At 46.3% G+C, this 27,987-nt stretch overlaps 1 protein-coding gene, 1 long non-coding RNA gene and 1 pseudogene across 2 annotated transcripts; 2 read left to right on the top strand and 1 right to left on the bottom strand.

Moving 5' to 3' along the window:
• Positions 1–2,167: 2,167 nt before the first annotated feature.
• On the bottom strand, positions 2,168–8,774 carry LOC106571186 (potassium voltage-gated channel subfamily S member 3). Its single transcript, XM_014143961.2, has 2 exons — positions 8,596–8,774; positions 2,168–4,459 (listed from the first exon to the last, which is right to left on the bottom strand). Exon 2 carries the CDS (start codon positions 4,339–4,341, stop codon positions 2,824–2,826), a length of 1,518 nt encoding a protein of 505 aa, XP_013999436.2. The 5' UTR covers positions 4,342–4,459; positions 8,596–8,774; the 3' UTR covers positions 2,168–2,823.
• A 43-nt stretch (positions 8,775–8,817) lies between these two features.
• Positions 8,818–13,169, top strand: LOC106571188 (uncharacterized). Its single transcript, XR_001320869.2, has 3 exons — positions 8,818–8,937; positions 9,148–9,234; positions 13,129–13,169. It is a non-coding gene; the product is annotated as an uncharacterized lncRNA (long non-coding RNA).
• Positions 13,170–15,444: 2,275 nt separating this feature from the next.
• Positions 15,445–27,336, top strand: LOC106571228 (uncharacterized; annotated as a pseudogene).
• Positions 27,337–27,987: the final 651 nt, after the last annotated feature.

The following is a 27,987-nucleotide window of genomic DNA, read 5'->3' as shown; positions in this document are numbered from 1 at the left end:
TTCACTAACTACTTCTCAGATAGAGTTCAGTGTGTCAAATTGGAGGGCCTGTTGTCCGGACCTCTGTCAGTCTCTATGGGGGTGCCACAGGGTTCAATTCTCGGGCCGACTCTTTTCTCTGTATGTATCAATGGTGTCGCTCTTGCTGCGGGTGATTCTTTGATCCAGCTCTACGCAGACGACACCATTCTGTATACATCTGGCCCTTCTTTGGACACTGTGTTAACAAACCTCCAAACGAGCTTCAACGCCATACAACACTCCTTCATGGCCTCCAACTGCTCTTAAATGCTAGTAAAACGAAATGCATGCTCTTCAACCAATCGCTGCCCGCACCCGACAGCCCGACTAGCATCACTACTCTGGACGGTTCTGACTTAGAATGTGGACAACTATAAATACCTAGGTGTCTGGCTAGACTGTAAACTCTCCTTCCAGACTCACATTTAAGCATCTCCAATCCAAAGTTAAATCTAGAATTGGCTTCCTATTTAGCAACAAAGCCTCCTTCACTCATACTGCCAAACTTACCCTCGTAAAACTGACTATCCTACCGATCCTCGACTTCAGCGATGTCATTTACAAATTAGCCTACTCAGCAAATTGGATGCAGTCTGTCACAGTGCCATCCATTTTGTGACCTGTATGCTCTCGTTGGCTGGTCCTCGCTACATATTCGTTGCCAAACCCACTGGCTCCAGGTCATCTATAAGTCTTTGCTAGGTAAAGCTCCGCCTTATCTCAGCTCACTGGTCAACAGTCACCAGCAGGTATATTTCACATCCCCAAAGCCAAAACTTGCTTTCGCCGCCTTTCCTTCCAGTTCCCTGCCGCCAATGACTTGAACGAATTGCAAAAATCACTGAAGTTGGAGACTATCTCCCTCACTAACTTTAAGCGTAAGCTGCCAGAGCAACTTACCGATCGCTGCAGCTGTACACAGCCCATCTGTAAATAGCCCATCTATCCAACCAACTACCTACCTCATCCCCATATGTTTTTCTGCTCTTCTGCACACCAGTATTTCTACTTGAACATCCTCATCTGCACATATATCACTCCAGTGTAAATTGCTAAATTGTAATTACTTCACCACTATTGGCCTATTTATTGCCTTACCTCCTTACTTCATTTGTACACACTGTATACAGATTTTTCTATTGTGTTATTCACTGTACGTTTGTTTATCCCATGTGTAACTCTATGTTGTTGTTTTTGTCGCACTGCTTTGCTTTATCTTGGCCAGGTCGCAGTTGTAAATGAGAACTTGTTCTCAACTGGCCTACCTGGTTAAATAAAGGTGAAATAAAAAAAATTATAATAACAATCGAACACCTTTAGGATTAATTGGAACACCGACTGCGAGCCAGGCCTAATCGCCCAACATCTGCTCCCTCAGCAATGTTCCAACACCTAGCGGAATGCCTTCCCAGAAGAGTGAAGACTGTTATAGCAGCAAAGGGGGACCAACTCCATATTAATGCCCATGATTTTGGAATGAGATGTTCGACAAGCAGGTGTCCACATACTTTAACATCACCCCAAAAAGTCTGAAATTGATTATGTCGCTAAAACATGCTAATTACATAAATACATGTAGCCTAATTATTATTTTCAGCAAAGTTATGTCTACTGAGGGAGAGGAGCTTCTTAACATCTTGACAGAATCCTTTGTTTCTGGAATCCAGTTAACGTGCTCATTGCACCATACCATTGTTCTTATGGACGGGAGAACACCACAATGGTTACTATGTAAATGTGCCCAAACCTACAGTGGTTTGGGCTCATTTCCCACATTTCTGTTCTACTGGGACAGCAGCTCATCCATCCAGAGAAGAAGAGACATGACAGGAAACCAGTGAGAAGAAGCCAGATAAACGTATAAGGAGTCAAGAACACCAATGTATTGCCTAGGAGTTGAACGGGTATAGTTTTTTTTTTTTTTACAGGATTTTACGACCCGTGTTATGACTTTTATTCTGATGTAACCCCAAAGTTGATTTGTTTGAGATTGTTTGATTTACTGTACCGCTAAGTGTAACCACTAATTTAAAGGGAATACGTATTTCGCAACTAATTCATGTACATTCCTAGTCCATCAATGAATTAAAACGCATGAAGCAAAGGCTCCAATCGATGTCAAAATAAAGAGACATAATTCATCAGCTTTCGCAGGTCTGACTTTATTTGATTAGTACGTCCATACGGCCTAACCCAGGGAGCTAGCATGCCAACATATATTTCTAAGACAATGTCTCAATGACTTTCTAATCAAATGACTTGTACATCAGTGCTTATAGCATGAGAGGTTTTGGAGAGAGGTCATTTCTGTCTCTTTATCTACAGTAACTGTGGTCTCAAAGTAATGATCCACTACCCATGATTGATGACTTGTCTTATGTGTTTTTGTTCATGCAGAGGTTGAAACATCAATCGAACCCGGAATCTGAAGTCACTCTTTTCTTTTTTATCAAATCAATTACATTTTTCTTTGCATATGCAAACCTTTACTGAACTTCTGAGCGGATAAATCTGTACGATATAATGCAAATTCCTTCACATACGCATGCAACGTTGCAATATCTGGCCTAATAGATGAATTACATTCAAACCTTTATAAGGGGGATCCAAGTCAGTCATCTGTGCCCTCTCATTTCAGTGATATATTTATCAGAATAGAAAAAATCCCATGGCCACAGTGTTGTGAAAGTCCAGAGTCAGCCATGAAAGGAAGACATATTAAGAGTTAACGATGGAGAGCTTGACCCTGAGAACCATAAAGGGCTCCTTTGAGGTGTATTGAGCTTTCTAAAGCCTCAAGCTTTATTTTGCTGCTCCATTGTCCAGAGTGTCTGTGTCACACACCTCCTCTATGTCCTGTAGGCTGGAGGCGTCCGTATCATCACCGCCGCTACTCTCACTGTTCTTGAAGGCGAGGCCGCCCATGAAGGGGTACACGCCCAGACTCTGGGCGTAGAGGTCTCTGATGTTATGGTAAGGGAGCTCCAGGTCGTGTCTCTCGGACGCCTTTTGACTCAGACACAGGCCCTCCTCAATGGCTTTGTTCCTCTGGTAGTACTTGGAAAACTTGTTAAAGATTATGGTGATAGGCAAGGCAACCACCAGCAAGCCGCAGAGGATGCACAGGGTGGCCACCAACTTCCCCAGCAACGTCACCGGGCAGGTGTCACCATAGCCCACGGTGGTCATGGTGATGGTGGCCCACCACCAGCCCATGGGTATGGTGCCCAGCTCAGTGTCCTCCTCCTCTTTCTCTGCTGAGTAGATGAGCACGGAGAAGATGGAGATGCCCACAGATAGGAAGAGGAGCAGCAGGCCCACCTCGTGGTAGCTATGGCGGACAGTAGCACCGAGCGCACGCAGACCCACCGAATGGCGGGCCAATTTTAGGATCCTGAAGACGCGCATCAGCCGGAGGACCTGCACCACCTTGCCCACGTTCTCCAGGTTCTCGTTCTCCTCGCTGTTCTCATCATCCACCGTCTCAAAGGCCAGCGTGATGTAGAAGGGCAGGATGGAGGCCACGTCGATGATGTTCAGGGTGTTGCTGAGGAACTTCCTTGGGGAGGGGGCTACGATCAATCGGATGATGAACTCGGCCGAGAAGCAGACGATGCAGACCACCTCCAGGATGGCCAGTACGGGGTCCTCGATGTGCCTCTCGTTCTCGTCCAAGATCTGAAACTCGGGCATGCTATGGACGCACATGGCCACGATGGAGGTGAGCACCACGCTCAGCGAGGCCACAGCGATGATCTTGGACGAGAGCGAATGACCGGGGTCCTCTAGCCTAATCCACACGTAGCTCCGCACCTCTGCGCACCACGCCCCCTTGAACTTCTCCAGGTCCTTGTCGATGGCTGAGAGCTCTTCGAAGGACGAGTCCAAGCTGGGCGGCTGCACGTCGTCGCTTTGGACGTCCCAGTCGCGGTCCTCGATGTACTCCTTGCGCTCCTGGAACCAGTTGCTGCAGCAATCCCCTAAGTGGAGCTCCTGGATGCCCCAGTACTCAATCTCCTGGCTGAAGGAGAAGACGCATACCTCTTCCATGATGTGGATGCGGCCTGTGCGGTAGAAGTTGATCACGCTGATGAAGATGTGGGGATTGCGGTCAAAGTAGTACTCGCGCTCGGTGGCACTGTAGTCGTCGCATAGCTCCAGGATGGCGTCCTCGCTCCGGCAGTGCAGCAGGCGGCCCAGGCGTGTGTGGGGGAAGCGGAGCAGCGTCTCCTCTGCCACCTCGTGCCGGACACCTCCCACGTTGAGGTATACCTGGTCTTCCTCATTTCCGCATCGGTGGAGGACTTGCCCATATCCCATGTTGTTGATGATGAGCCATAGGCCACATGGGCAAGGAGGGGGAAGTGCTGGTGGGAAATGTAGTTTGGGATGATCAGCCTCCGGTGGCTAGCAATGAGGTTAAGGCTCAAGGGTCCATCTATGAGGAGGAGAAACATTCCAATTATCAATAGTCATTCTACCACCCATTTTAAGTTTAAGGAATAGGGTTGTTCCATGTGATATCAATGACTTTCTGACTGCACCCCTTTTGATTTGAACAAAACCTTCCATACATGTTTTCCCATGGTAGAAGTGGTCAGAAAGTGACTTTTAGGGCCTGAATGCCATAACCTTTAGGAGATAAAGGTGCTCATATTTCACTCATTTTTCACACTGCACCCTACCATTAGACATCCATGTCTTCATCACTGAAAATGATAAACGGATGAGTTTGATATAATTTGAAAGCCTACAAACAGGGTTGTCAAACAATTAGATTATGTCTTGAATAAAAAAAAAAACATTTTTATAATAATGTCTTTAACCTTTAACATGAATTATCAAAAAGCGTCATCAGAGGTGTTTGTACCCACCATCGGTTGAGACACAGCTTGTTCTTGAATAGGTGTCATGTTTTGGCTGTACTACAGTGTCAATAAAATGTACATTTCTACTTTAAAATGGTACCACAAAGATGGTTGGAGGTCCACACATCAGATAATGTTGACTTGAGTGGGAATATCCATGGTCTTCAATGAAACTGTCAATTTTGAAACATTCCCATTCAAGTTGACATTCGACAGTGGGTGGATATATTTCTGGTAGTAATTGGAAGTTGAAATTTCAATTCAATTTCAATGGTGTACCATCTAAATTGCATTGGTCTGAAGGGATAAGTCCATTCTATGAATTCTGTTTCTATGATTGAAATGACACCCACCATGTATTCAAGAGTATGCTGTCTCAGCCATGAAATGCACAACACAAACACCTCAGATTATGTAAAATAGGGTCTAAGATATAGTACATGACCAAAAGTATGTTGACACCTGCTCATCGAACATCTCACTCCAAAATCATGGGCATTAATATGGAGTTGGTTCCCCCTTTGCTGCTATAACAGCCTGCACTCTTCTGGGAAGGCTTTTCACTAGATGTTGGAATATTGTTGTGGGGACTTGCTTCCATTCAGCCACAAGAGCATTAGTGAGGTTGGGCACTGATCTTGGGCGATTAGGCCTTGTTTGGAGTCGACGTTCAAATTCATCCCAAAGGTGTTCCATGGAGTTGAGGTCTGGGCTTTGTGTAGGCCAGTCAAGATCTTCCACAACGATCTCGACAAACCATTTATGTGTGGACCTTGCTTTGTGCACAGGGGCATTATCATGCTGAAACAGGAAAGGGCCTTCCCCAAACTGTTGCCACAATGTTGGAAGCACAGAATCGTCTAGAATGTCATGTATGCTGTAGCGATAGGAAGGGGCCTAGCCCGAACAATGACAAACAGCCCCAGACCATTATTCCTCCTCCACCAAACTTTACAGTTGGCACTAGAGGGTCTCAGAGGGTTGAGGGGAAGTTCTCGGGAACTGTTCGGGGATCTTGGATGGTTGGTGGCCTGGCTGTTGGGAGCTTGGGCCGGTGGCCAATAGGTTGCTGGTCCGGCTCCCCGATTTGACTTGGTGGGAGATCTGTTTGACGTGCCCCTGGTTGGGGCACTTGACCCTGGTTGCTCTGGATGGGAGTGTCTGCTAGATGACTGAATGTAATGTAAATGTTGAGCGGTTTCTCTCCAGGTAGATTGTATGTTTTAATATTCAATCAAATGAAATAAAAAATATTTCCGTTCACTGGAACTAAAAGCGCCTAGCCCGAACCATGAAAAACAGCCCCAGACCATTATTCCTCCTCCACCAAACTTTACAGTTGTCAATATGCATTGGGGTAGGTAGCGTTCTCCTGGCATCCGCCAAAACCCAGATTTGTCCGTTGGACTGCCAGATGGTGAAGCGTGATTCAGAGAACGCGTTTCCACTGCTCCAGAGTCCAATGGCGGTGAGCTTTACACCACTCCAGCCAATGCTTGGCATTGCAAATGGTGATCTTAGGCTTGTGTGTGGCTGCTCGGCCATGGAAACCAGTTTCATTAAGCTCCTGACAAACAGTTCTTGTGTTGACGTTGCTTCCAGAGGCAGTTTGGAACTCGGTAGTGAGTGTTGCAACCGAGACAATTTTTACGCGCTACGTGCTCAGCATTTGGTGGTCCCGTTCTGTGAGCTTGTGTGGCCTACCACTTCGCGGCTGAGCTGTTGTTGCTCCTAGACGTTTCCACTTCACAATAATAGCACTTACAGTTGACCGTGGCAGCACTAGCAGGGCAGAAATCTGACGAACTGATTTGTTGGACAGGTGGCATCCTATGACAGTGCCACTTTGAAAGTCACTGAGCTCTTCAGTAAGGCCATTCTACTGCTAATGTTTCCAAATGGAGATTGCATGGCTGTGTGTTCGATTGTATACACCTGTCAGCAACGGGTGTGACTGAAATATTTAAATCAACTATTTTGAAGGGGTGTCCAAATGCTTTTGTATATATAGCGTATGTGAAAATTAGAAAAATCTGAGTTTACACCTTTTTTTTGCATAATTCTTTATTACAAAACTTTTTCAGTAAATTATAAAATAGTTTGATAACCCTGTTGGTAAGCTTTCAAATTATATCAAACTAAACCGTTTATAATTTTCAGTAATAAAAACATGGATGTCTCATGGTAGTGTGGGGTATGCAAGAACTTTGAGCACCTCATCTTGTTTTGGTATTCAAGTCCAAAAAGTAACTTTATGACCACTTCTCCCATGGGCAAACATGTTTGGAAGGATTTGTTCAAATCAAAAAGGGTACAGTCAGAAAGTGACTGAATTCATATAGAATGAGTCAATTGGTGTATAAACGTATCTGTCCTCTTGAATCAGCCTGGTGTCATAGACTAGACATAGCAAATGTAAATCCAGGACACTGAAATAGTATGATATGTTACGTTTGGTATGGTTACATAAGACAGAAGGTTACTTAAGATAAAAATGAAAGTAAAGTGGTTGGTCAGGGTGGATGGGTAGACATATAACAGGAACATCTAGTAACCCAAAGGTTGCAAGTTTGAATCTCATCACAGACAACTTTAGCTGTTAATTAGGTAATTAGCAACTTTTAAACTATTTACTACATTTTAACTACTTAACATGTTAGCTAACCCCTTTCCCTAACCTTAACTATTTTAGCTAACCCATCCCCTAGCCTTAATCCCTTTAACCTAACTCCTAAACTTAACCCTAACCACTAACCCTTACCCCTGCCTAGCTAACGTTAGCCACCTAGCTAGAATTCGTAACATATTATACGTTTTTGAAACTTCGTAACATATTGTATGTTTTGCTAATTCATAACATATAATATTATTTGTAATTTTTAACATATACGAAATGAGTGATGGACAGCTACAAATGAATACATACCATACCATTCGCGACGTAACATATCATACTAAATTGTGTGTTTCGGATTGATGTACTGAATAATACGCAATGCTGAGACCAGGTTGCTTGAATAGCATTCCTAGGACACATTTGACTGCTCTTAAAACCAATAATATATTACACCATGAAAAGTTTCTTCCCTGTGCCCACCAATGTTTAAATCAACATGCAATGGCTGGCTTAAATGGGAAGAATATAAGAATAGGGTGGGTGTGTGGTGTGTTGATAGTACTGAATCACCGTTTAATGCTTATCACTTCCTCAAGCAGGCAAAAGTACTAGATTATCACCAAGGGAATCGAATTACAGGCCCTCAGCACCAGAGAAATAGGATTTGACAACAGGATGAAATGGGACTTTACATCGAGCAATTATTTAAAAAATGTATCTTAATTTTTGCGGACAGCAAACTATTTCGACAAGTGTTATTATGGACCCCTTCATCCGACACGGGACAGCTAAAGAACGAGACTACCTTTAAAATGTTATTTTGGTTAGTCTTGAATGGCGACTGTAACTTTTATGTCAAATTAAACCTGATAGGCTACAATTGTTTTAGTTAGGCAAAATGTAAAAGAGAAAAACAAGTATAGCCTATATACAGTCTCAAATACCAATTAGACTGAAGTCAATTTCCGTTTCTCACAACAATGTAGGCAATCAATTATATTATATTCTATATTAGGCAAGCATGTTTAAACAAATCGACATGATGGGCTCCTCGATAAGTTCAACATGATAATAATACATAAAGCATACCTGTTCCTGTGCCCTTTCTTTCCATTAAAATAACTTTCCGGGTACTGATTATCCGATTATTCTCATCCCCAAATAAATAGTAGTCCCATGCTTCATAAGGAATTATCCCTAAACCGAAACGTTGTTGGTGCTCGGAGCCCGCCCGCAATAATGATCGGACCGGGACTGTAGCAGGCTGAATCACTCAGTCCGCTACTCCGACAAGGACGCACCAATAAAAACGGCGCGAGGATTTTGTGGTCCAAAGCCAAGCAATGGTTTCCTTCAATCTCCGAGAGGGGAGGTGCATCGGATTTGTTGGAGATTTTAGTCTTATGATTAAATGTGGCAAATTGGATCTGGGTTAGTAGCGGGCCTAGAAGAGTCCTATGCGACCTAAACATTTGACTTGTCTTCATTCTCGTTTTAATCATTTTTTAAATGCCTTACCGGTGGTTTTGCCTATTGATGGTAGCTGGGAGCATACAAGCACAGACACCTTCTACAAGTAAGATTACTGTATTCAGGCACTAAATGTTTGACAACATTTTGACTCCCCTTTCCCATTTCCAGATGACCTCAACTCTGAATGCCTGGGGAACATTATTCGTTTGATTGTGGATCCCCTTTACAGGAGGTTTGAAGTTGACGTTATTGTCGGTGAGTTTGACTCTTGAATCTCTTCTTTCATAATTCATGCATTGTAATTGTACATGTATTTGCCAACTTATGCTTACACCCTCTCCAACCCTTCCAGATGACCTGAAAGTCATAAACTTGACACCCAGCCTAGCTACTCGGTGTGGAATGAGCGTGAAAATGGACCCGATGGTTAATGTCATGTTTGCTTCTGTTCTAAGCTGCTTTGCCCAGAACGTGGGCTGTTTTTGCTTCAGCTTCAAATGGGCAATTTGCCATTTAGTGTCTGCAATTGCTATCTGTAATGTGTCATGGGGGTCATGTTTTAAATTGCATAATCAGTCAACTTTTTGGGGTATTTTTTATTTTTTAGGATAAGACCTTCAGCTTGGTCAGACAGCTAAGGCTGCAGGGAAACCACATGAGTGCCAATTTAGCAGTATTCAGACCCTTCTAGCGTCACCGTTCCACCCAAAACAAGCTGTCATTTATGGTTAAAAAAATTGACTCTGCAAAGAAGGCTGAGGCCACCATGGCATTAGCTATCGCTGAACACTGTTCCATGCTGGCATGTGATCACATTGTAGAAGCATGTAGAGCTGCTTTCTCAGACTCCACTACTGCTACCCACTTCAAAATGCACAGGACAAAGTGCACAGAAATGATTAATGGTGTTCTAGCACCATACTTTCTGAAAAAGTTTGTCGTAGATGTGGGTGACCAGCGTTTCAGCCTCCTCCTCGATGAGTCCACGATGTAAGTGTTTCTAAGTACCTGGAGGTTGTGATAAGGTACTTTAGTGACACCAAGCAGACAATTGTATCAACATTTCTGGGGCTTGTTGAGTTGGAGGGAGGAGATGCCAAATCTATAGCCCGTGCTGTTGTGGCTTTCCTCGAGAAGTGTTGTCTTAAAAAGAGAAACTCCTGGGGATAGGGACTGACAAAGCCTCTGTTATGACGGGGATTAACAATGGGGTCCATAAAGTGCTGAAGGAGGACTATGGCCCCAAATATCTGGTTCCTATTCGCTGTGTGCCACTCTGCAGCTTGCCGTAAGTCATGCTTCCAATGACACCATCCCCCGTAGTGTGGAGTACTTGGTACGAGAGACTTATAACTGGTTTTCAGTGTCTCCAAAGCGTAGGGAGGCCTACAAGGCCATATATGAGACCATCAACTGTGGGGAGAATCCTTTACAGATAACCAAGGTGTGTGCCACACGTTGGCTCTCAATTGAACCCGCGGTTTCATGCATTTTGGACCAGTGGGAGGGGCTTAGGTTGCATTTCGCAGTCACCAAGTCCAGTAAACACTGGTTTTATACTCCATGTACAGTGATCCTCAAAACATATTGTATCTGAATTTTTTGAAGTCAGTGCTGGGTGAGGTACAGTTGGCCATCAAGGCTTTTGAGGGAGAGCAAGTACTCCCAAGCTACTTGACAGCTTGGTTAGCCTGATCAAGTCTGTGAGCAGCAGCAGGGTGCTGAATCCACTGGCAAATGTTGATGTACTCAAAGGGCCAATAGATGGATACATCAGTCCCAAACCGTACCTTGGTTACCTTTTTGAGTCAAATGCAGCTGAGCTCCACCTTGCGCCTGAGGATTTAAACAATGTCCGAAAGCGGTGTGTAGCCTTCACCATCTCCCTCCCTAATGAGTTGAGGGTGAGACTGCCGGACAACATCGAAGCATTGCAGTACATGCCAGTTTTCAATGTGGAGGAAACTCTAAAGCACAATGAGAGCCCTGGAGAAATAGAAAAAATAGCCAAGCTCCTTGGCTACTCCCCTTTAGAGATAAACAAGATTGTCCAGCAATGGCGTGCCATCCATCTTAGTAAATGGAATGAGACAAAAAAACACACTGGGCTTCTGGAGTGAGATTTGGAAGTTCAGGGATGCAGCTGATATCAACCCGTTTCAAGAACTTGCCATGGCTGCTGTGTCTGTGTTGTCCTTGCCACACTTGAATGCTGAAGTCGAGAGAGTATTCAGCCAGATGAGTGTGGTAAAAAGCAAATTTAGAAATCGGATGTCCTTGCAGACCCTTAACTTTTTTGGGCACATCACTGCCTTCCTGAAGACAAACAATGTATACGAAACGCTTCAGTCTGGTTTTAGACCCCATCATAGCACTGAGACTGCACTTGTGAAGGTGGTAAATGACCTTTTAATGACGTCAGACCGAGGCTCTGCATCTGTCCTCGTGCTCCTAGATCTTAGTGCCGCTTTTGATACCATCGATCACCACATTCTTTTGGAGAGATTGGAAACCCAAATTGGTCTACATGGACAAGTTCTGGCCTGGTTTAGATCTTATCTGTCGGAAAGATATCAGTTTGTCTCTGTGAATGGTTTGTCCTCTGACAAATCAATTGTAAATTTCGGTGTTCCTCAAGGTTCCGTTTTAGGACCACTATTGTTTTCACTATATATTTTACCTCTTGGGGATGTCATTCGAAAACATAATGTTAAATTTCACTGCTATGCGGACGACACACAGCTGTACATTTCAATGAAACATGGTGAAGCCCCAAAATTGCCCTCGCTAGAAGCCTGTGTTTCAGACATAAAGAAGTGGATGGCTGCAAACTTTCTACTTTTAAACTCGGACAAAACAGAGATGCTTGTTCTAGGTCCCAAGAAACAAAGAGATCTTCTGTTGAATCTGACAATTAATCTGGATGGTTGTACAGTCGTCTCAAATAAAACTGTGAAGGACCTCGGCGTTACTCTGGATCCTGATCTCTCTTTTGAAGAACATATCAAGACTGTTTCAAGGACAGCTTTTTTCCATCTACGTAACATTGCAAAAATCTGAAATTTTCTGTCCAAAAATGACGCAGAAAAATTTATCCATGCTTTTGTTACTTCTAGGCTGGACTACTGCAATGCTCTACTTTCCGGCTACCCGGATAAAGCACTAAATAAACTTCAGTTAGTGCTAAATACGGCTGCTAGAATCCTGACTAGAACCCAAAAATTTGATCATATTACTCCAGTGCTAGCCTCCCTACACTGGCTTCCTGTTAAGGCAAGGGCTGATTTCAAGGTTTTACTGCTAACCTACAAAGCATTACATGGGCTTGCTCCTACCTATCTTTCCGATTTGGTCCTGCCGTACATACCTACACGTACGCTACGGTCACAAGACGCAGGCCTCCTAATTGTCCCTAGAATTTCTAAGCAAACGGCTGGAGGTAGGGCTTTCTCCTATAGAGCTCCATTTTTATGGAATGGTCTGCCTACCAATGTGAGAGACGCAGACTCAGTCTCAACCTTTAAGTCTTTACTGAAGACTTATCTCTTCAGTAGGTCCTATGATTAAGTATAGTCTGGCCCAGGAGTGTGAAGGTGAACGGAAAGGCTGGAGCAACGAACCGCCCTTGCTGTCTCTGCCTTGCCGGTTCCCCTCTTTCCACTGGGATTCTCTGCCTCTAACCCTTTTACAGGGGCTGAGTCACTGGCCTACTGGTGTTCTTCCATGCCGTCCATGGGAGGGGTGCGTCACTTGAGTGGGTTGAGTCACTGACGTGGTCTTCCTGTCTGGGTTGGCGCCCCCCCTTGGGTTGTGCCATGGCGGAGATCGTTGTGGGCTATACTCGGCCTTGTCTTAGGACGGTAAGTTGGTGGTTGGAGACATCCCTCTAGTGGTGTGGGGGCTGTGCTTTGGCAAAGTGGGTGGGGTTATATCCTGCCTGTTTGGCCCTGTCCGGGGTATCATCGGATGGGGCCACAGTGTCTTCTGATCCCTCCTGTCTCAGCCTCCAGTATTTATGCTGCAGTAGTTTATGTGTCGGGGGCTAGGGTCAGTCTGTTACATCTGGAGTATTTCTCTTGTCTTATCCGGTGTCCTGCGTGTATTTAAATATGCTCTCTCTAATTCTCTCTTTCTGTCTTTCTCTCGGAGGACCTGAGCCCTAGGACCATGCCTCAGGACTACCTGGTATGATGACTCCTTGCTGTCCCCAGTCCACCTGGCCGTGCTGCTGCTCCAGTTTCAACTGTTCTGCCTGCGGCTATGGAACCCTGACCTGTTCACCGGACGTGCTTGTTGCACCCTCGACAACTACTATGATTATTATTATTTGACCATGCTGGTCATTTATGAACATTTTAACATTTTGACCATGTTCTGTTATAATATCCACCCTGCACAGCCAGAAGAGGACTGGCCACCCCTCATAGCCTGGTTCCTCTCTAGGTTTCTTCCTAGGTTTTTGGCCTTTCTAGGGAGTTTTTCCTAGGGAGTTTTTCCTAGCCACCGTGCTTCTTTCACATGCTTTGCTTGCTGTTTGGGGTTTTAGGCTGGGTTTCTGTACAGCACTTTGAGAATATCAGCTGATGTACGAAGGGCTATATAAAAATAAATTTGATTTGATTTGAAATTTGATCAGCTGCTTACTCATTTAAGTCAGCTCCCTCAGTTGCTGAACCTGCCATAGAGAGCATTGACCAAAATGACGATGACCCACTCTTTCTGTGAGCCAGCCCAGCCTGTCTGCCTGTCAGCCTGTCTGGGAAAAAAAACAATTAACCTGAATTATGGCCAGACTAGTTACCATAATTTTCTCACATTGCCATTGACAGTTTTTTCTATTGTTTCTTTTTGGTCCATTTAGATTGTTAATGTAGATTGTATACAAAAAAATGTTATGGTTAAAAATGTTCATGTTTTACTGACTTGTTGTTGGCTCCTAAGTGGACCTTAAGGTTAAAAACCAAACCAAATTAAGAAAACTAAACTAAAAAACCAAAATAAAATAATAAACTAAGTAACTCCGTCAGAGTGTCTCTTTTGGGTCACTTTTGCCGGCCCCAAGCCAAGATAAAGGAGGAGGGTTGGAATTGTGACATAAAAAAAAAAGAATTGACAGAAGAAAGTTCATTTGTAGTGCTAAACATATTTAGGGTGTTTTTACTCACTTTTTGTCTCTCCCACGACATTATTCCTCTCTCCTACAGCGTCCATCACAATTACATGCACATGGCCAATTATGCAAATTAGGTGATGATGTCATTTAGCGACTTTTAGGACAGCCAATAGCTACTTTCCTTACTGAGGAGTTGGCAACACTGCTCCGTGTACAGAGTAGGCAAAATACTGTAGCTACACCCTATGGGCCTCCCGATAGATTCTGTGTGACCGCACCTACATGGAGGTAAGTGAGCAGAGCATGCCCCAATGGACTAATGGAGGCCAACGTTACGCCAAAGGCCTTACATGTTCTGTTTTAAAGGCAAATATGCACTGGAAGCCAAATACTCCATCTGCATGTGACTCGGTTTTTATTGCAGTACAGTTCTAGAGACATACATCCCTCTACTTTCATATCACATCAATAATTTCCCATGCGAAGTACACACTTGCTGTACACTTAACAGTTGCAGCGGACAGTATTTTTCAGTAACATGTTTGTGGCATCAGTGTTGTGTACACAGATGTTAGGAGACGCAGATGGCTAATTAGCACAGATTGTCTGTTTTCTGTAACAAAGCAGTGTGTGAACCTTAACCCTACAATGGTATGTAGTAATCAAACCATGTTTTTGATACGAGATATTCCTTATGTTTCTGAAACTGTACTGCAGCGACTAGTGTTAACCTTTTTTAGAGCAATGTTAACACTAGTCACTAAACAAAACTCACCTGGCTAGAAGATGTTATCGTCAATAGGTAGTTAAGGTAGTTGGCGGCTGACTGGGCTAGCCCCTATGGAGAACTGTCGCGCTTGTCCTAAATGCCTGTAGGAATTATCTGTCTAGCTCTACAATTCTCCACTTTAGTTTATTCTGCAACAAAGCAGAGGTCTTGGCTTTTTCTCAACTGTTCTTGATTTCACTCACCACCTCAAAATGCTTACAGAATATGGTCAGAGGAACATTGGCTCTTCATTGCGTTTTTAGGAGAGCAGACTGAAATTGACGAGACTATTAAGAAATGAGTTGACTTGATTTCCTATTGTATGGGAGGGAGAATATATTGCCATATACTGTATGGGGAGTAATGGCCTTTCTCCCCTAGGTGTCGGTCAGGAGTCTTCCAGCATTCCAAACCGTCCTTGAGCAGCTTAAGGCAAGGAGCGGCAACCTCAGAGGTGCTGAGGTAGCCACGTTTCTTTAATTCCATTGCAAAATGATAAGTTGGCGCCGAACAATTTGCCTTTAGTAAGAAGTTGGTTAATTCATGTTTCCATTTCCTAAAACAGGATCTTGCTTCAGGATGCATGACAGCAGTGGTCTTCAGTCCTAGCAAGAAGGTCATGAAGGTGGATGAGCTCCAAAGAAAGGGCTATGCAATAGGCAACACTCCCAAATGGCTAGTGTTGAGGAGCCCTGATAATGCAGAGGAGACATACCTACAGGATGTAAGCTGACTTTCTCCACTTCCTCCATGAGCTAACTGTTTATCCCCCCTATGTTTTCTGACTGGGTTGTGTTCAGTAGAGCAAATGTTTGGAAACCAAGTGGCCCTACCTGAACTTGTCAAATTGTTAGTTTTTTGCTCTGTGCAACGTTTTACTACACGGTGCCCTACTGAGCACAGCCCTGGTGTGGTTGCCCCCTGAACAGGTAGCTGGGGTTCCGATGAGGCTGATCTCAACCTTTGAGCAGAAGTGGCTGGTGACTCGAATAGATGCCACTGCTGCTTGTCCAACACCAGTGAACTATTGGCACGACTTTCATTTGTGTTGCTTGATCTACCTAGGTAGTGTTCAGTTGGGAGTTTTGAAACAAAGAACTACCTGAATTTGTCAAAGGGCACATTTTTTATTTGCTACAAGGTTCCCTGGTCTACTGAAGATGTTTCACTACAGGGGCAGTGGCCTTCACTCCAGAAATGATCACCTGGTACATGCCCAGGCACCTAGACCCACTGATCTCCTCTGATGCCTTCACCATGTTGGCGGTATACATGGGGATTGATGCCAAGAGACTGGACCCTGAGGAAATGGCTGCCATAAAATACTACTTTTCAGTCAGTGACGCACTTGTCAGTGCTTTGCAGTAACACTTCTCCCTTTGCTTTCTTTCAGGGGAAAACTCTAAAATCTGACTTGTGTAAAATGTATCTTATCAAGAAATATTACTAAATGATCACTTGACTATCTAACAGCCATATTCAGGATGACCACTACTTCACTTACACCATTGAGCCCATGCTTGAGTTGCTGTGGATTGAGGAGGATGCAAACGAGGACACCAGATACAAAGTCCTCTTACCTATCACCACACCTCCAATGGCCAGGCCTCCACAAGTTCGCAACTGAGTAAGGTTTAGTTTAAAGGTGCTGTTGGGATGCTGAGTCCAGTTAATTAGGCACTGAAAGGAAGACAATGTACTGAAACATGGTGGGATTATCCCCAAAATGCAGGTTTCTGCTAAGCATTTAAATGATTTATTTTGTGCCAATGAACAGACACGCCCTTGGACGCTGAACAACCAGTGCTTGTGTTTGAGTTGGGGACTTTCAACATTGATGTGGAGCTGCTGAATGTCACCTTTCCCATCTGTGTGCTAACTGTTGCAGAGTGCAATGCCAAAGGCTTTAATGTTCAGGAGCACAGATCCCTGGACAACACCTCAAAGACCTTCACAATGGAAGTTCCCTTTTCTGACTCAGTGGTCTTTAAGGAAGTACCTTTCGCTCTCTAAACACAAAGCCGCATTGCCTAATAGGTATGGGTCAACAAATTGAGTGACTGTCATGCCGTCTTTACATGCAAATGGTGCTTGATTTTATAATGCGTAGTCGTTGAGGAATGTGGCAACATTGCTTTTTAGAATGTTTATAACTCGTTTTCATATTCCCCAATGTACTTGACATTATCCCTTGATGTTGAATAGTTACAATGTTATCAGTTGACCAATGCTTTTAACTTACAGTTGAAGTCGGAAGTTTACATACACTGTCACGATTACCAGGATCAGTAGAGAGGCAGAGTCAGGTGCAGGAGACAGAGGTCCGGAGTAATAGTGGGTTTTAATAGAAAATCCGGGAACAACACAAGAAGCCGAAAGGCACAGGGCGCACATAAATTCAACTCGGGAAAACACGTTCCCAAAACAAAAGACGCACGGGGCGCAGCCGGTAAATATAATTAGCAACGAGCGCAGCGCTCACTCACAACTGTCCAGAGTTGACATAAAACAATCCCGCACGAGAACCCAAACTGAAAATACACACTAAATAACCCCCCACTAATGACAGACACGAAACAGGTGCGGGATAAACAGACAAAACCAAAAGACACAGAAACATAAATCGGTGGCAGCTAATAGGCCGGCGACGACGACCGCCGAGCACCGCCCGACCGAGGAGGGGCGCCACCTTCGTTGGATACTGTGACAGTACCCCTCCTCCCTGGTGCCGTGCGCCGACGCCGGCCTCGGGGACGGCCCAGAGGGCGAGGCGCTGGCCGATCCGGACGGCGACGGTGGAATTCCTGCAGCATAGGTGGATCCAGAATGTCCACTGCCGGAACCCAGCACCTCTCCTCCGGACCGTACCCCTCCCAGTCCACGAGGTACTGCAGGCCCCCTACCCGACGTCGGGAGTCCAGGATGGCTCGGACTGTGTACGGGGGGCGGGGGGACCTCCAGCACCTCATCGTCCTGTAGCGGACCAGCTACCACCGGCCTGAGGAGAGACACATGAAACGAGGGGTTAATGCGGTAATATGAAGGGAGTTGTAACCTGTAACACACCTCGTTTATCCTCCTCAGGACTTTGAACGGCCCCACAAACCACGAACCCAGCTTCCGGCAGGGCAGGCGGAGGGGCAGGTTCCGGGTCGAGAGCCAGACTCTGGCTTCACTGCAGTGGCGGTCAGCTCTCTCTTTGTGTCGTTCACCAGCCCTCCTTAGACACTCCTGGACCGCATTCCAGGTCTCCAGAGAGCGCTTCACCCATGCCTCCACCGCAGGAGCATCCGTCTGGCTCTGTTGCCATGGCACCAGGACCGGCTGATACCCCAATACAACCTGGAAGGGTGACAGGTTAGTAGAGGTGTGGCACTGAGAGTTCTGGGCCATCTCGGCCCATGGTACGAACTGCGCCCACTCCCCTGGCCGGTCCCGGCAATATGACCGCAGAAACCTGCCCACATCCTGGTTAATGCGCTCGACCTGCCCATTACTCTCGGGGTGGAAACCCGAGGTCAGGCTGACCGAGACCCCCAGCCTCTCCATAAATGATCTCCACACCCTGGACGTGACCTGGGGACACCGATCAGATACGATGTCCTCGGGCACCCCATAGTGCCGGAAGACATGGGTGAACAGGGCCTCCGCAGTCTGCAGGGCCGTAGGAAGACAGGGCAAAGGGAGCAGACGGCACGACTTTGAGAACCGGTCCACAACGACCAGGATCGCAGTGTTCCCCTGGGACGGCGGGAGATCCGTGAGGAAATCCACCGAGAGGTGAGACCAAGGCCGTTGTGGAACGGGGAGGGCTGTAATTTCCCTCGAGGCAGGTGTCTAGGAGCCTTGCACTGGGCGCATACCGAACAGGAAGAGACATAACGCCGAACATCCTCAACCAAGGTGGGCCACCAGTACCTCCCCTTCAGGCCCCGCACTGTCCGTTCCACCCCAGGATGACCCGAGGAGGGTAGAGTGTGGGACCATCGGATCAGGCGATCGCGCACACCAAGCGGAACGTATTTCAGGCCCACGGGACACTGAGGTGGAGTGGGTTCTGACCAACCCGCCCGCTCGATGTCCGCATCCACCTCCCATACCACCGGTGCCACCAGACAGGAGGCGGGAAGTATGGGAGTAGGATCGATGGTCCGCTCCTCGGTGTCGTAGAGACGCGACATTGCGTCAGCCTTCCGGTTCCGGGAACCTGGAATGTACGAGAGGGTAAAGTGAAACCTCGTAAAGAACATGGCCCACCTTGCCTGACGGGGATTAAGCCTCCTCGCTGCCCGGATAAACTCCAGGTTACGGTGGTCGGTCCAGATGAGAAAAGGGTGACGTGCCCCCTCAAGCCAATGTCTCCACACCGTCAAAGCCCTGACCACGGCTAACAGCTCCCGGTCCCCTACATCATAGTTGCACTCTGCCGGGCTCAGCTTCTTGGAAAAGAATGCACATGGGCGGAGCTTCGGAGGAACGCCCGAGCGCTGCGATAGCACAGCTCCTACCCCAGCCTCGGACGCGTCCACCTCCACTATGAATGGCAAAGAGGGATCCGGATGCGCCAGGACAGGAGCGTTGGTAAACAGCACCTTCAGACGATGGAAGGCTCTGTCCGCCTCTGCAGACCATCGTAGCCGCACCGGACCCCCCTTCATCAGTGAGGTAATGGGAGCCGCTACCTGGCCAAAACCCCGGATAAACCTCCGATAATAATTAGCGAACCCCAAGAACCGCTGCACCTCCTTCACAGTGGTTGGGGTTGGCCAATTATGCACAGCCGTAACGCGGTCACATTCCACTACCACCCCCGAGGTGGAAATGCGGTATCCCAGAAAAGAGACGGCTCGTTTGGAGAACTCACATTTCTCAGCCTTGACGTATAGGTTATGCTCCAGCAGCCGCCCAAGCACTTTACGCACCAGGGACACATGCTCGGCGCGTGTGGCGGAGTAGATCAGGATGTCATCGATGTACACCACCACACCCTGCCCGAGCATGTCCCTAAGGACCTCGTCCACAAAGGATTGGAAGACAGCGGGAGCGTTCTTTAACCCATATGGCATGACGAGGTACTCATAATGGCCCGATGTGGTGCTAAATGCGGTTTTCCACTCGTCTCCATCTCGGATATGCACCAGGTTATACGCACTCCTGAGATCTAATTTCGTGAAGAAGCGCGCCCCGTGAAATGACTCCACTGCCGTAGCAATGAGAGGTAGCGGGTAACTGAAACCCACTGTGATAGCATTTAGACCTCTATAGTCAATGCACAGGCGCAGACCTCCCTCCTTCTTCACGAAAAAAAAACTTGAGGAGACGGGGGACTTGGATGGCCGAATGTATCCCTGTCTCAAGGACTCAGCGACGTATGTCTCCATAGCCGCTGTCTCCTCCTGAGACAGAGGATACACGTGACTCCTAGGAAGGACCGCGTCGGCCTGGAGGTTTATCGCACAATCTCCTCGTTGATGGGGGGGGGGGGGGGTAATAGAGTCGCCTTCGTCTTACTGAAGGCGATAGCCAAATCGGCATACTCTGAGGGAATGTGCACGGTGGAGACTTGGTCTGGACTCTCCACCGTAGTCGCACCGATGGAAACTCCCTCGACCACCCCGTAAGAGCCCTCTGCCTCCACGAAATCTGAGGGTTGTGAGTGGCTAGCCAGGGGATTCCCAGTACCACCGGAAACGCCGGGGAGTCAATGAGGAACAGGCTGATACGTTCCTCATGACCCCCCCACGTCTGCATAACCAGTGGCACTGTGACCTCCCCTACTTGGCCTGACCCTAGCGGTCGACTATCTAGGGCGTGCACGGGGAAGGGGTGGTCCAGCTGAACCAGGGGAATCCCTAACCTCTTAGCTAACCCACGGTCCATAAAACTCCCAGCTGCACCTGAATCGACTAGTGCCGTATACTGGAAGTGAGGGGAAAAATCTGGAAAACTAACGGAGGTGTACATGTGGTTGACAGGGGGCTCTGGGTGTGGCTGGTGCGGACTCACCTGGGGGGTCGAAGTAGTGCTCTGCCTGCCCTCCGAACTCCCGGGTGGACCTCCCCAGCACCGGTCCACAGTGTGTCCTCTGCGCCCACAGCGGGTGCAGGAGAGACCCCCCCTCCGGTCCTCCTCGATGCAGCCCCCCCTATCTCCATGGGCTGTGGAGCAGGAGGACTGGGAGGCGGAACGAACAGACCCCGACTGGAACGTCCCCAGGCAGCCAGTAGGTTGTCCAATCTAATGGACAAATCCACCAGTTGGTCTAGGGTGGAGGTGTTGTCCCTACAAGCCAGCTCCCGGCGGACGTCCTCGCGAAGACTACACCTATAGTGGTCTATCAGGGCCCGCTCGTTCCACCCCGATCCAGCGGCGAGAGTCCGGAATTCCAGAGCGAAATCCTGAGCGCTCCTCGTCTCCTGTCTCAAGTGGAATAGCCGCTCAACCGCCGCCCTGCCCTCCGGGGGATGATCGAATAGTGCCCGGAAGCGGTGGGTGAACTCTGGGTAGTCGCCCCGAGCCGAGTCTGGGCCATCCCAGACCGCATTGGCCCATTCCAGGGCTCGACCCGTGAGACACGAGACGAAGACGCTCACCCTCTCTTCGTCAGAGGGAGGGGGTCGGACGGTCGCCAGGTACAGTTCTAACTGGAGCAAAAAACCCTTACACCCAGTGGCCGTCCCATCGAATTCCCTGGGAGGTGTAATTCGGATAACGCCGGAGCCCGCTTCAGTGTGTGTTGGTGGGGGCGCCGGATGAGGACCCGGAGCTGGTCTGGCTGGGGGAGCACCTCTCGCCCAGCTCTCCAACCGGGCTAACACCTGGTCCATGGCCGAGCCCAGGCGGTGGAGAAGGCTGGCGTGTTGCGACACCTGCTCAGCCACGGACGGCGCTTCTGCTCCTGCTGACTCCATCGGGGGTGCGGGATTCTGTCACGATTACCAGGATCAGTAGAGAGGCAGAGTCAGGGGCAGGAGACAGAGGTCCGGAGTGATAGTGGGTTTTAATAGAAAATCCATGAACAACACAAGAAGCCGAAAGGCACAGGGCGCACATAAATTCAACTCGGGAAAACACGTTCCCAAAACAAAAGACGCACGGGGCGCAGCCCGGTAAATATAATTAGCAACGAGCGCAGCACTCACTCACAACTGTCCAGAGTTGACATAAAACAATCCCGCACGAGAACCCAAACTGAAAACACACACTAAATAACCCCCCACTAATGACAGACACGAAACAGGTGCGGGATAGACAGACAAAACCAAAAGACACAGAAACATAAATCGGTGGCAGCTAATAGGCCGGCGACGACGACCGCCGAGCGCCGCGCCGACCGAGGAGGGGCGCCACCTTCGTTGGATACTGTGACATACACCTTAGCCAAATACATTTAAAATCAGTTTTTCACAATTCCTGACTTTTAATCCCAGTAAAAATTCCCTGTTTTAAGTCTGTTAGGATCACCACTTTATTTTAAGAATGCGAAATGTCAGAATAATAGTAGAGAGAATGATTTTTCAGCTTTTGTTTCTTTCATCACATTCCCAGTGGGTCAGAAGTTTACATACACTCAATTAGTATTTGGTAGCATTGCCTTTAAATTGTTTAACTTGGGTGAAATGTTTCATGTAGCCTTCTGCAACGTTTCCACAATAAATTGGGTGAATTTTGGCCCATTCCTCCTGACAGAGCTGGTGTAACTGAGTCAGGTTTGAAGGCGTCCTTGCTCGCACACGCTTTTTCAGTTCTGCCCACAAATGTTCTATAGGATTGAGGTCAGGGCTTTGTGATGGCCACTCCAATACCTTGACTTTGTTGTCCATAAGCCATTTTGCCACAACTTTGGAAGTATGCTTGGGGTCATTGTCCATTTGGAAGACCCATTTGCGACCAAGCTTTAACTTCCTGACTGATATCTTGAAATGTTGTTTCAATATATCGACAATTTTCTTTCCTCATGTCATCTATTTTGTGAAGTGCACCAGTCCCTCTTGCAGCAAAGCACCCCCACAACATGATGCTGCCACCCCCGTGCTTCACGGTTGGGATGGTGTTTTTCAGCTTGCAAGCCTCCCCCTTTTTCCTCCAAACATAATGATGGTCATTATGGCCAAATAGTTCTATTTTTGTTTCATCAGACCAGAGGACATTTCTCCAAAAAGTACGATCTTTGTCCCCATGTGCAGTTTCAAACCGTAGTCTGGCTTTTTTATGGTGGTTTTGGAGCAGTGGCTTTGTCTGTGCTGAGCGGCCTTTCAGGTTATGTTGATATAGGACTCGTTTTACTGTGGATATAGATACTTTTGTACCCGTTTCCTCCAGCATCTTCATAAGGTCCTTTCCTGCTGTTCTGGGATTGATTTGCACTTTTTGCACCAAAGTACGTTCATCTCTAGGAGACAGAAAGCGTCTCATTCCTGAGCAGTATGACAGCTGAGTGGTCCCATGGTGTTTATACTTGCGGACTATTGTTTGTACAGATGAACGTGGTAGCTTCAGGCGTTTGGAAATTGCTCCCAAGCATGAACCAGACTTGCAGAGGTCAACCATTGTTTTCTGAGGTCTTGGCTGATATCTTTTGCTTTTTCCCATGATTCTACACCTGCATTTTCCCGTGCTTCTACACCTGCATTGCTTGCTGTTTGGGGTTTTACGCTGGGTTTCTGTACAGCACTTTGTGATATCAGCTGATGTAAGAAGGGCTATATAAATACATTTGATTTGATTTTGATTTGATGATGTCAAGAAAAGAGGCACTGAGTTTGAAGGTAGGCCTTGAAATACATCCACAGGTACACCTCCAATTGACTTAAATTATGTCAAGTAGCCTATCAGAAGCTTCTAAAGCCATGACATCATTTTCTGGAATTTTCCAAGCTGTTTAAAGGCACTTAACTTAGTGTAAACCTCTGACCCAGTGGAATTGTGATGCAGTGAATATCTGTCTGTAAACATTTGTTGAAAAATTACTTGTGTCATGCACAAAGTAGATGTCATAACCGACTTGCCAAAACTATAGTTTATTAAGAAATGTGTACAGGGGTTTAAAAACACTTAGGTTGGAGTCATTAACTTGAATGTAAACTTCCAACTTCAACTGTATCTACAGAAAAGACTGGAACAAGGAGTCACATCCTTCACTCTTCAGCTGATCTATGGCCCGGTCATCTTGCCGGAGTACGCCCCTTTCCCTCACCCTGCCGTTGTGTATGCTGTACTGCAGGATGTTGGTATGGAACTGTGTTCTCTGGACTATGCCCTTTTCTCTCACCCTGCCGTTGTGTACGCTGTACTGCAGGACGTTGGTATGGAACTGTGTTCTCTGGACTATGCCCTTTTCTCTCACCCTGCCGTTGTGTACGCTGTACTGCAGGACGTTGGTATGGAACTGTGTTCTCTGGACTATGCCCTTTTCTCTCACCCTGCCGTTGTGTACGCTGTACTGCAGGACGTTGGTATGGAACTGTGTTCTCTGGACTATGCCCTTTTCTCTCACCCTGCCGTTGTGTATGCTGTACTGCAGGACGTTGGTATGGAACTGTGTTCTCTGGACTATGCCCTTTTCTCTCACCCTGCCGTTGTGTATGCTGTACTGCAGGACGTTGGTATGGAACTGTGTTCTCTGGACTACGCCCCTTTCTCTCACCCTGCCGTTGTGTACGCTGTACTGCAGGACGTTGGTATGGAACTGTGTTCTCTGGACTACGCTCTTTTCTCTCACCCTGCCGTTGTGTATGCTGTACTGCAGGACGTTGGTATGGAACTGTGTTCTCTGGACTACGCCCCTTTCTCTCACCAAGGAGCTTGCTCAACAGTATTTAAGAGGGTGACTCAAACATCACTATCACAGTGCCCTTCTCTTCACCGAATACAGTGTTTGAGGTATGACGCTCTCCCTGAACACGTTAAGCTAAAATTCTAAATGAAATTGACTAATGAATGCTCCAACTGTTTCCCAGTCTGTTCACTCTTCATTTACAGTGAGGGAAAAAAGTATTTGACCCCCTGCTGATTTTGTACATTTGCCCACTGACAAAGAAATGATCAGTCTATAATTTAATGGTAGGTTTATTTGAACAGTGAGAGACAGAATAACAACCAAAAAATCCAGAAAAACGCATGTCAAAAATGTTATAAATTGATTTGCATTTTAATGAGGGAAATAAGTATTTGACCCCCTCTCAATCAGAAAGATTTCTGGCTCCCAGGTGTCTTTTATACAGGTAACGAGCTGAGATTAGGAGCACACTCTTAAAACCTGTTAGGGACAGACGTTCCGCTAGCGGAACGCCTCACCAATATCCAATGGTAGAGCGTGGCGCAAAATACAAATACCTTAAAAATGTTATAACTTAAATTTCTCAAACATATGACTATTTTACACCATTTTAAAGACAAGACTCTCGTTAATATAACCACATTGTCCGATTTCAAAAAGGCTTTACAGCGAAAGCAAAACATTAGATTATGTCAGGAGAGTACCCTGCCAAAAATAATCACACAGCCATTTTCAAAGCAAGCATATATGTCACAAAAATCAAAACCACGGCTAAATGCATCATCAGATGACACTCCTAGGACATTATGTTATACAATACATGCATGTTTTGTTCAATCAAGTTCATATTTATATCAAAAAACAGCTTTTTACATTAGCATGTGATGTTCAGAGCTAGCATACCCACCGCAAACTTCCGGTGAATTTACTAAATTACTCACGATAAACGTTTACAAAAAACATAACAATTATTTTAAGAATTATAGATACAGAACTCCTTTATGCAATCGCGGTGTCAGATTTTAAAATAGTTTTTCGGCGAAAGCACATTTTGCAATATTCTGAGTTGATAGCTCGGCCATCACAGGCTAGCTAATTTGACACCCACCAAGTTTGGCGCTCACTAAACTCAGAATTACTATAAGAAAAATTGGATTACCTTTCCTGTTCTTCGTCAGAATGCACTCCCAGGACTTAATTTCAATTTGACCCCTGGCCTCTACATTTTAGTCAGTCCTGATCTGAGGATTGAATATTCCATCATTGGCATAAACTTAGCAGGTCTCCTTCACTGCATTTATAATCTTGATAAATTGAAAAAATGTAAGCAGTATTGTCAAGGCTTAATCTTGCCTTCTGATTGCCTGGGTGGAAATATTTCCAACCTGTAATACTTCCACTTATCCAACCAGCTCCGGTCTGCAGGAGTAGTTATGGAGTAGGTGGTTGGTGAATTCAGCAGAAGCCTCTAGTTGATGTAGCATTTGCTATAGATCTGTCATGTTTATTGGGGCACAACAGGATATGAAAATGAGCATTTCTTATTGGATAAGTTCAGGTACCTCCCTGTTTCATGGCCGCTGAACACTTCCCCCAGTTTTCTATTTCTATGTTCCAGATGCCTCATATAACTCGTTCCACCAGGAGGAGGACAACCCCGTGGTGACATACCTAAGACAGCCTCTGTACTTTGAGGTGGTGCTTACCAGGTCCACTGACCCCAAGGTGGCGCTATTCCTTGACCACTACTGGGCCACACTCAACAAGGACTGTCTCCCAACCCAGATGGTATCTCATTAATGGGTAACTTGTTCTATTTTTGACCCAGACAAGTGTTTTGGGTAGTGGGTTACTTTGGATTTAATGCTGACTTAGCGTTCCAACCCTGATAACTTTTTTGAGTGCATTATTTCAATCTAAATGAACATGGTTGTATTCAGTAGATCTTTCTAAAAAGTTATCAGAATATGTAGGTATGTTAACTCCTTGAACCTGCTTTGTAGTATACCCCCTCAGGTAGGGCCAGCCTAATCAGGCTATTTCTAAAGAATTCAGACCAAACCACCGTAGGACTTCATTCACAAGGTGGTTGTGGTTACAGCTTTTTTTATTTGTCTGCTTAACTTGGTTCCTGTCTCCACTGGCAGCTGTGAGAAACCGGAGGCTCTGTACCATGTGGTCTTCCACCCAGTGGTGGATGACTCCAGGGTCCACTTCCCCTCTCACATCATACACTTTGAGGTCCAGATGTTCTCCTTCTCCAAGGATGTTAATTACCTTAGTGGCCAGGTAAAGTTCACAAAATAGTTTCTGTTTAGGTACATTTTGTTTGAGTGGTAATCATCCCTTTGTCTATTTGGTTCGTAGCTCTTTGTCCATTGCGTTGAGCTCATCTGTGACGCCAGTAGTCCCTCTGGCCTCTGTAGTGGATGGTGTGTGAACCAGGACAACAATGAGAAAGGTATGGAATGATTTTCAGACTCTGTCAAACACAACTGAACTAACAGGTTTTTCTCTCAACAGGGCAAAGACATCTGAGGAGCATCGCATATGTTTCATCTGGACAGGTTCTTCGTGTGTAAATGTCCGATGTGAGGAAAGTTCAAATAAAGTGTTCTACATTATTTGGTTTGATTCACTTGCACCTCAATCTATCAATTTCTCTAATTTGGCTTTTCATCAGGCATGGCAGTGTGAGTGGGTCGGAAACGGTAACTTAAAATTAAGGTATCTTTAATGCTCATCTGGTTATTTGCATTCAACATCAAGGCATATACTTCAGTCATCTGACATGTATAAATCAACCCCTTTTGTAATTCTGCAACTCGGCACCAGTTTTAAGCTGCAAACCAATTTTCCATCTGAGGGAAAAGTAACTTTTAAAATAAACAATTGGTATAAAAGCAGAACAGGCTTCCAGTGTAGTAGGAAGAACTGACTCAGTGTTCCAGCATATTCCCCCAAAGTGATGCCAGCAGGGCTCCAAGGCTGTGGATGGAGGCGAGCTCTGACTGCAGCGGTGTTGGTCTTTCAATTTTGGAAGTAAACAGATTCCAATTTCTCTCTTCTGAGGCATGTAGAATTGGCATTTTGATTTACTTCCTGAACGAACTTTACCTAATTCAACGGTCCATGCATTGAGTTTACTGATGTTTAGGCTGTTAGTGCCGCTGAGTCCCAGGGTGAGACGGCGGAGTACTGGTATCTAGCCTGAGGCAGCATGTGATGAGTCGGGTCAGTCATTACACCAGTCAGTGCTGCAGCAAGACTGGACTCTGTTGGGATCCTCCCTGTGAGGTGTACACAGTAACTGTGGTATTGAGGGATAAGGTGATCCTCTGTGCACAT

Source organism: Salmo salar, chromosome ssa15 (genome assembly GCF_905237065.1).
Source record: "Salmo salar chromosome ssa15, Ssal_v3.1, whole genome shotgun sequence".
Taxonomy (NCBI): Eukaryota; Metazoa; Chordata; class Actinopteri; order Salmoniformes; family Salmonidae; genus Salmo; species Salmo salar.
The sequence above is the reverse complement of the archived record's forward strand: the minus strand, read 5'-3'. Positions and strand labels throughout refer to the sequence as shown.

Bases quoted from the DNA above. Each gene is read 5' to 3' on its own strand.
- LOC106571186 (XM_014143961.2), bottom strand. From the start codon at position 4,341: ATGGGATATGGGCAAGTCCTCCACCGATGCGGAAATGAGGAAGACCAG.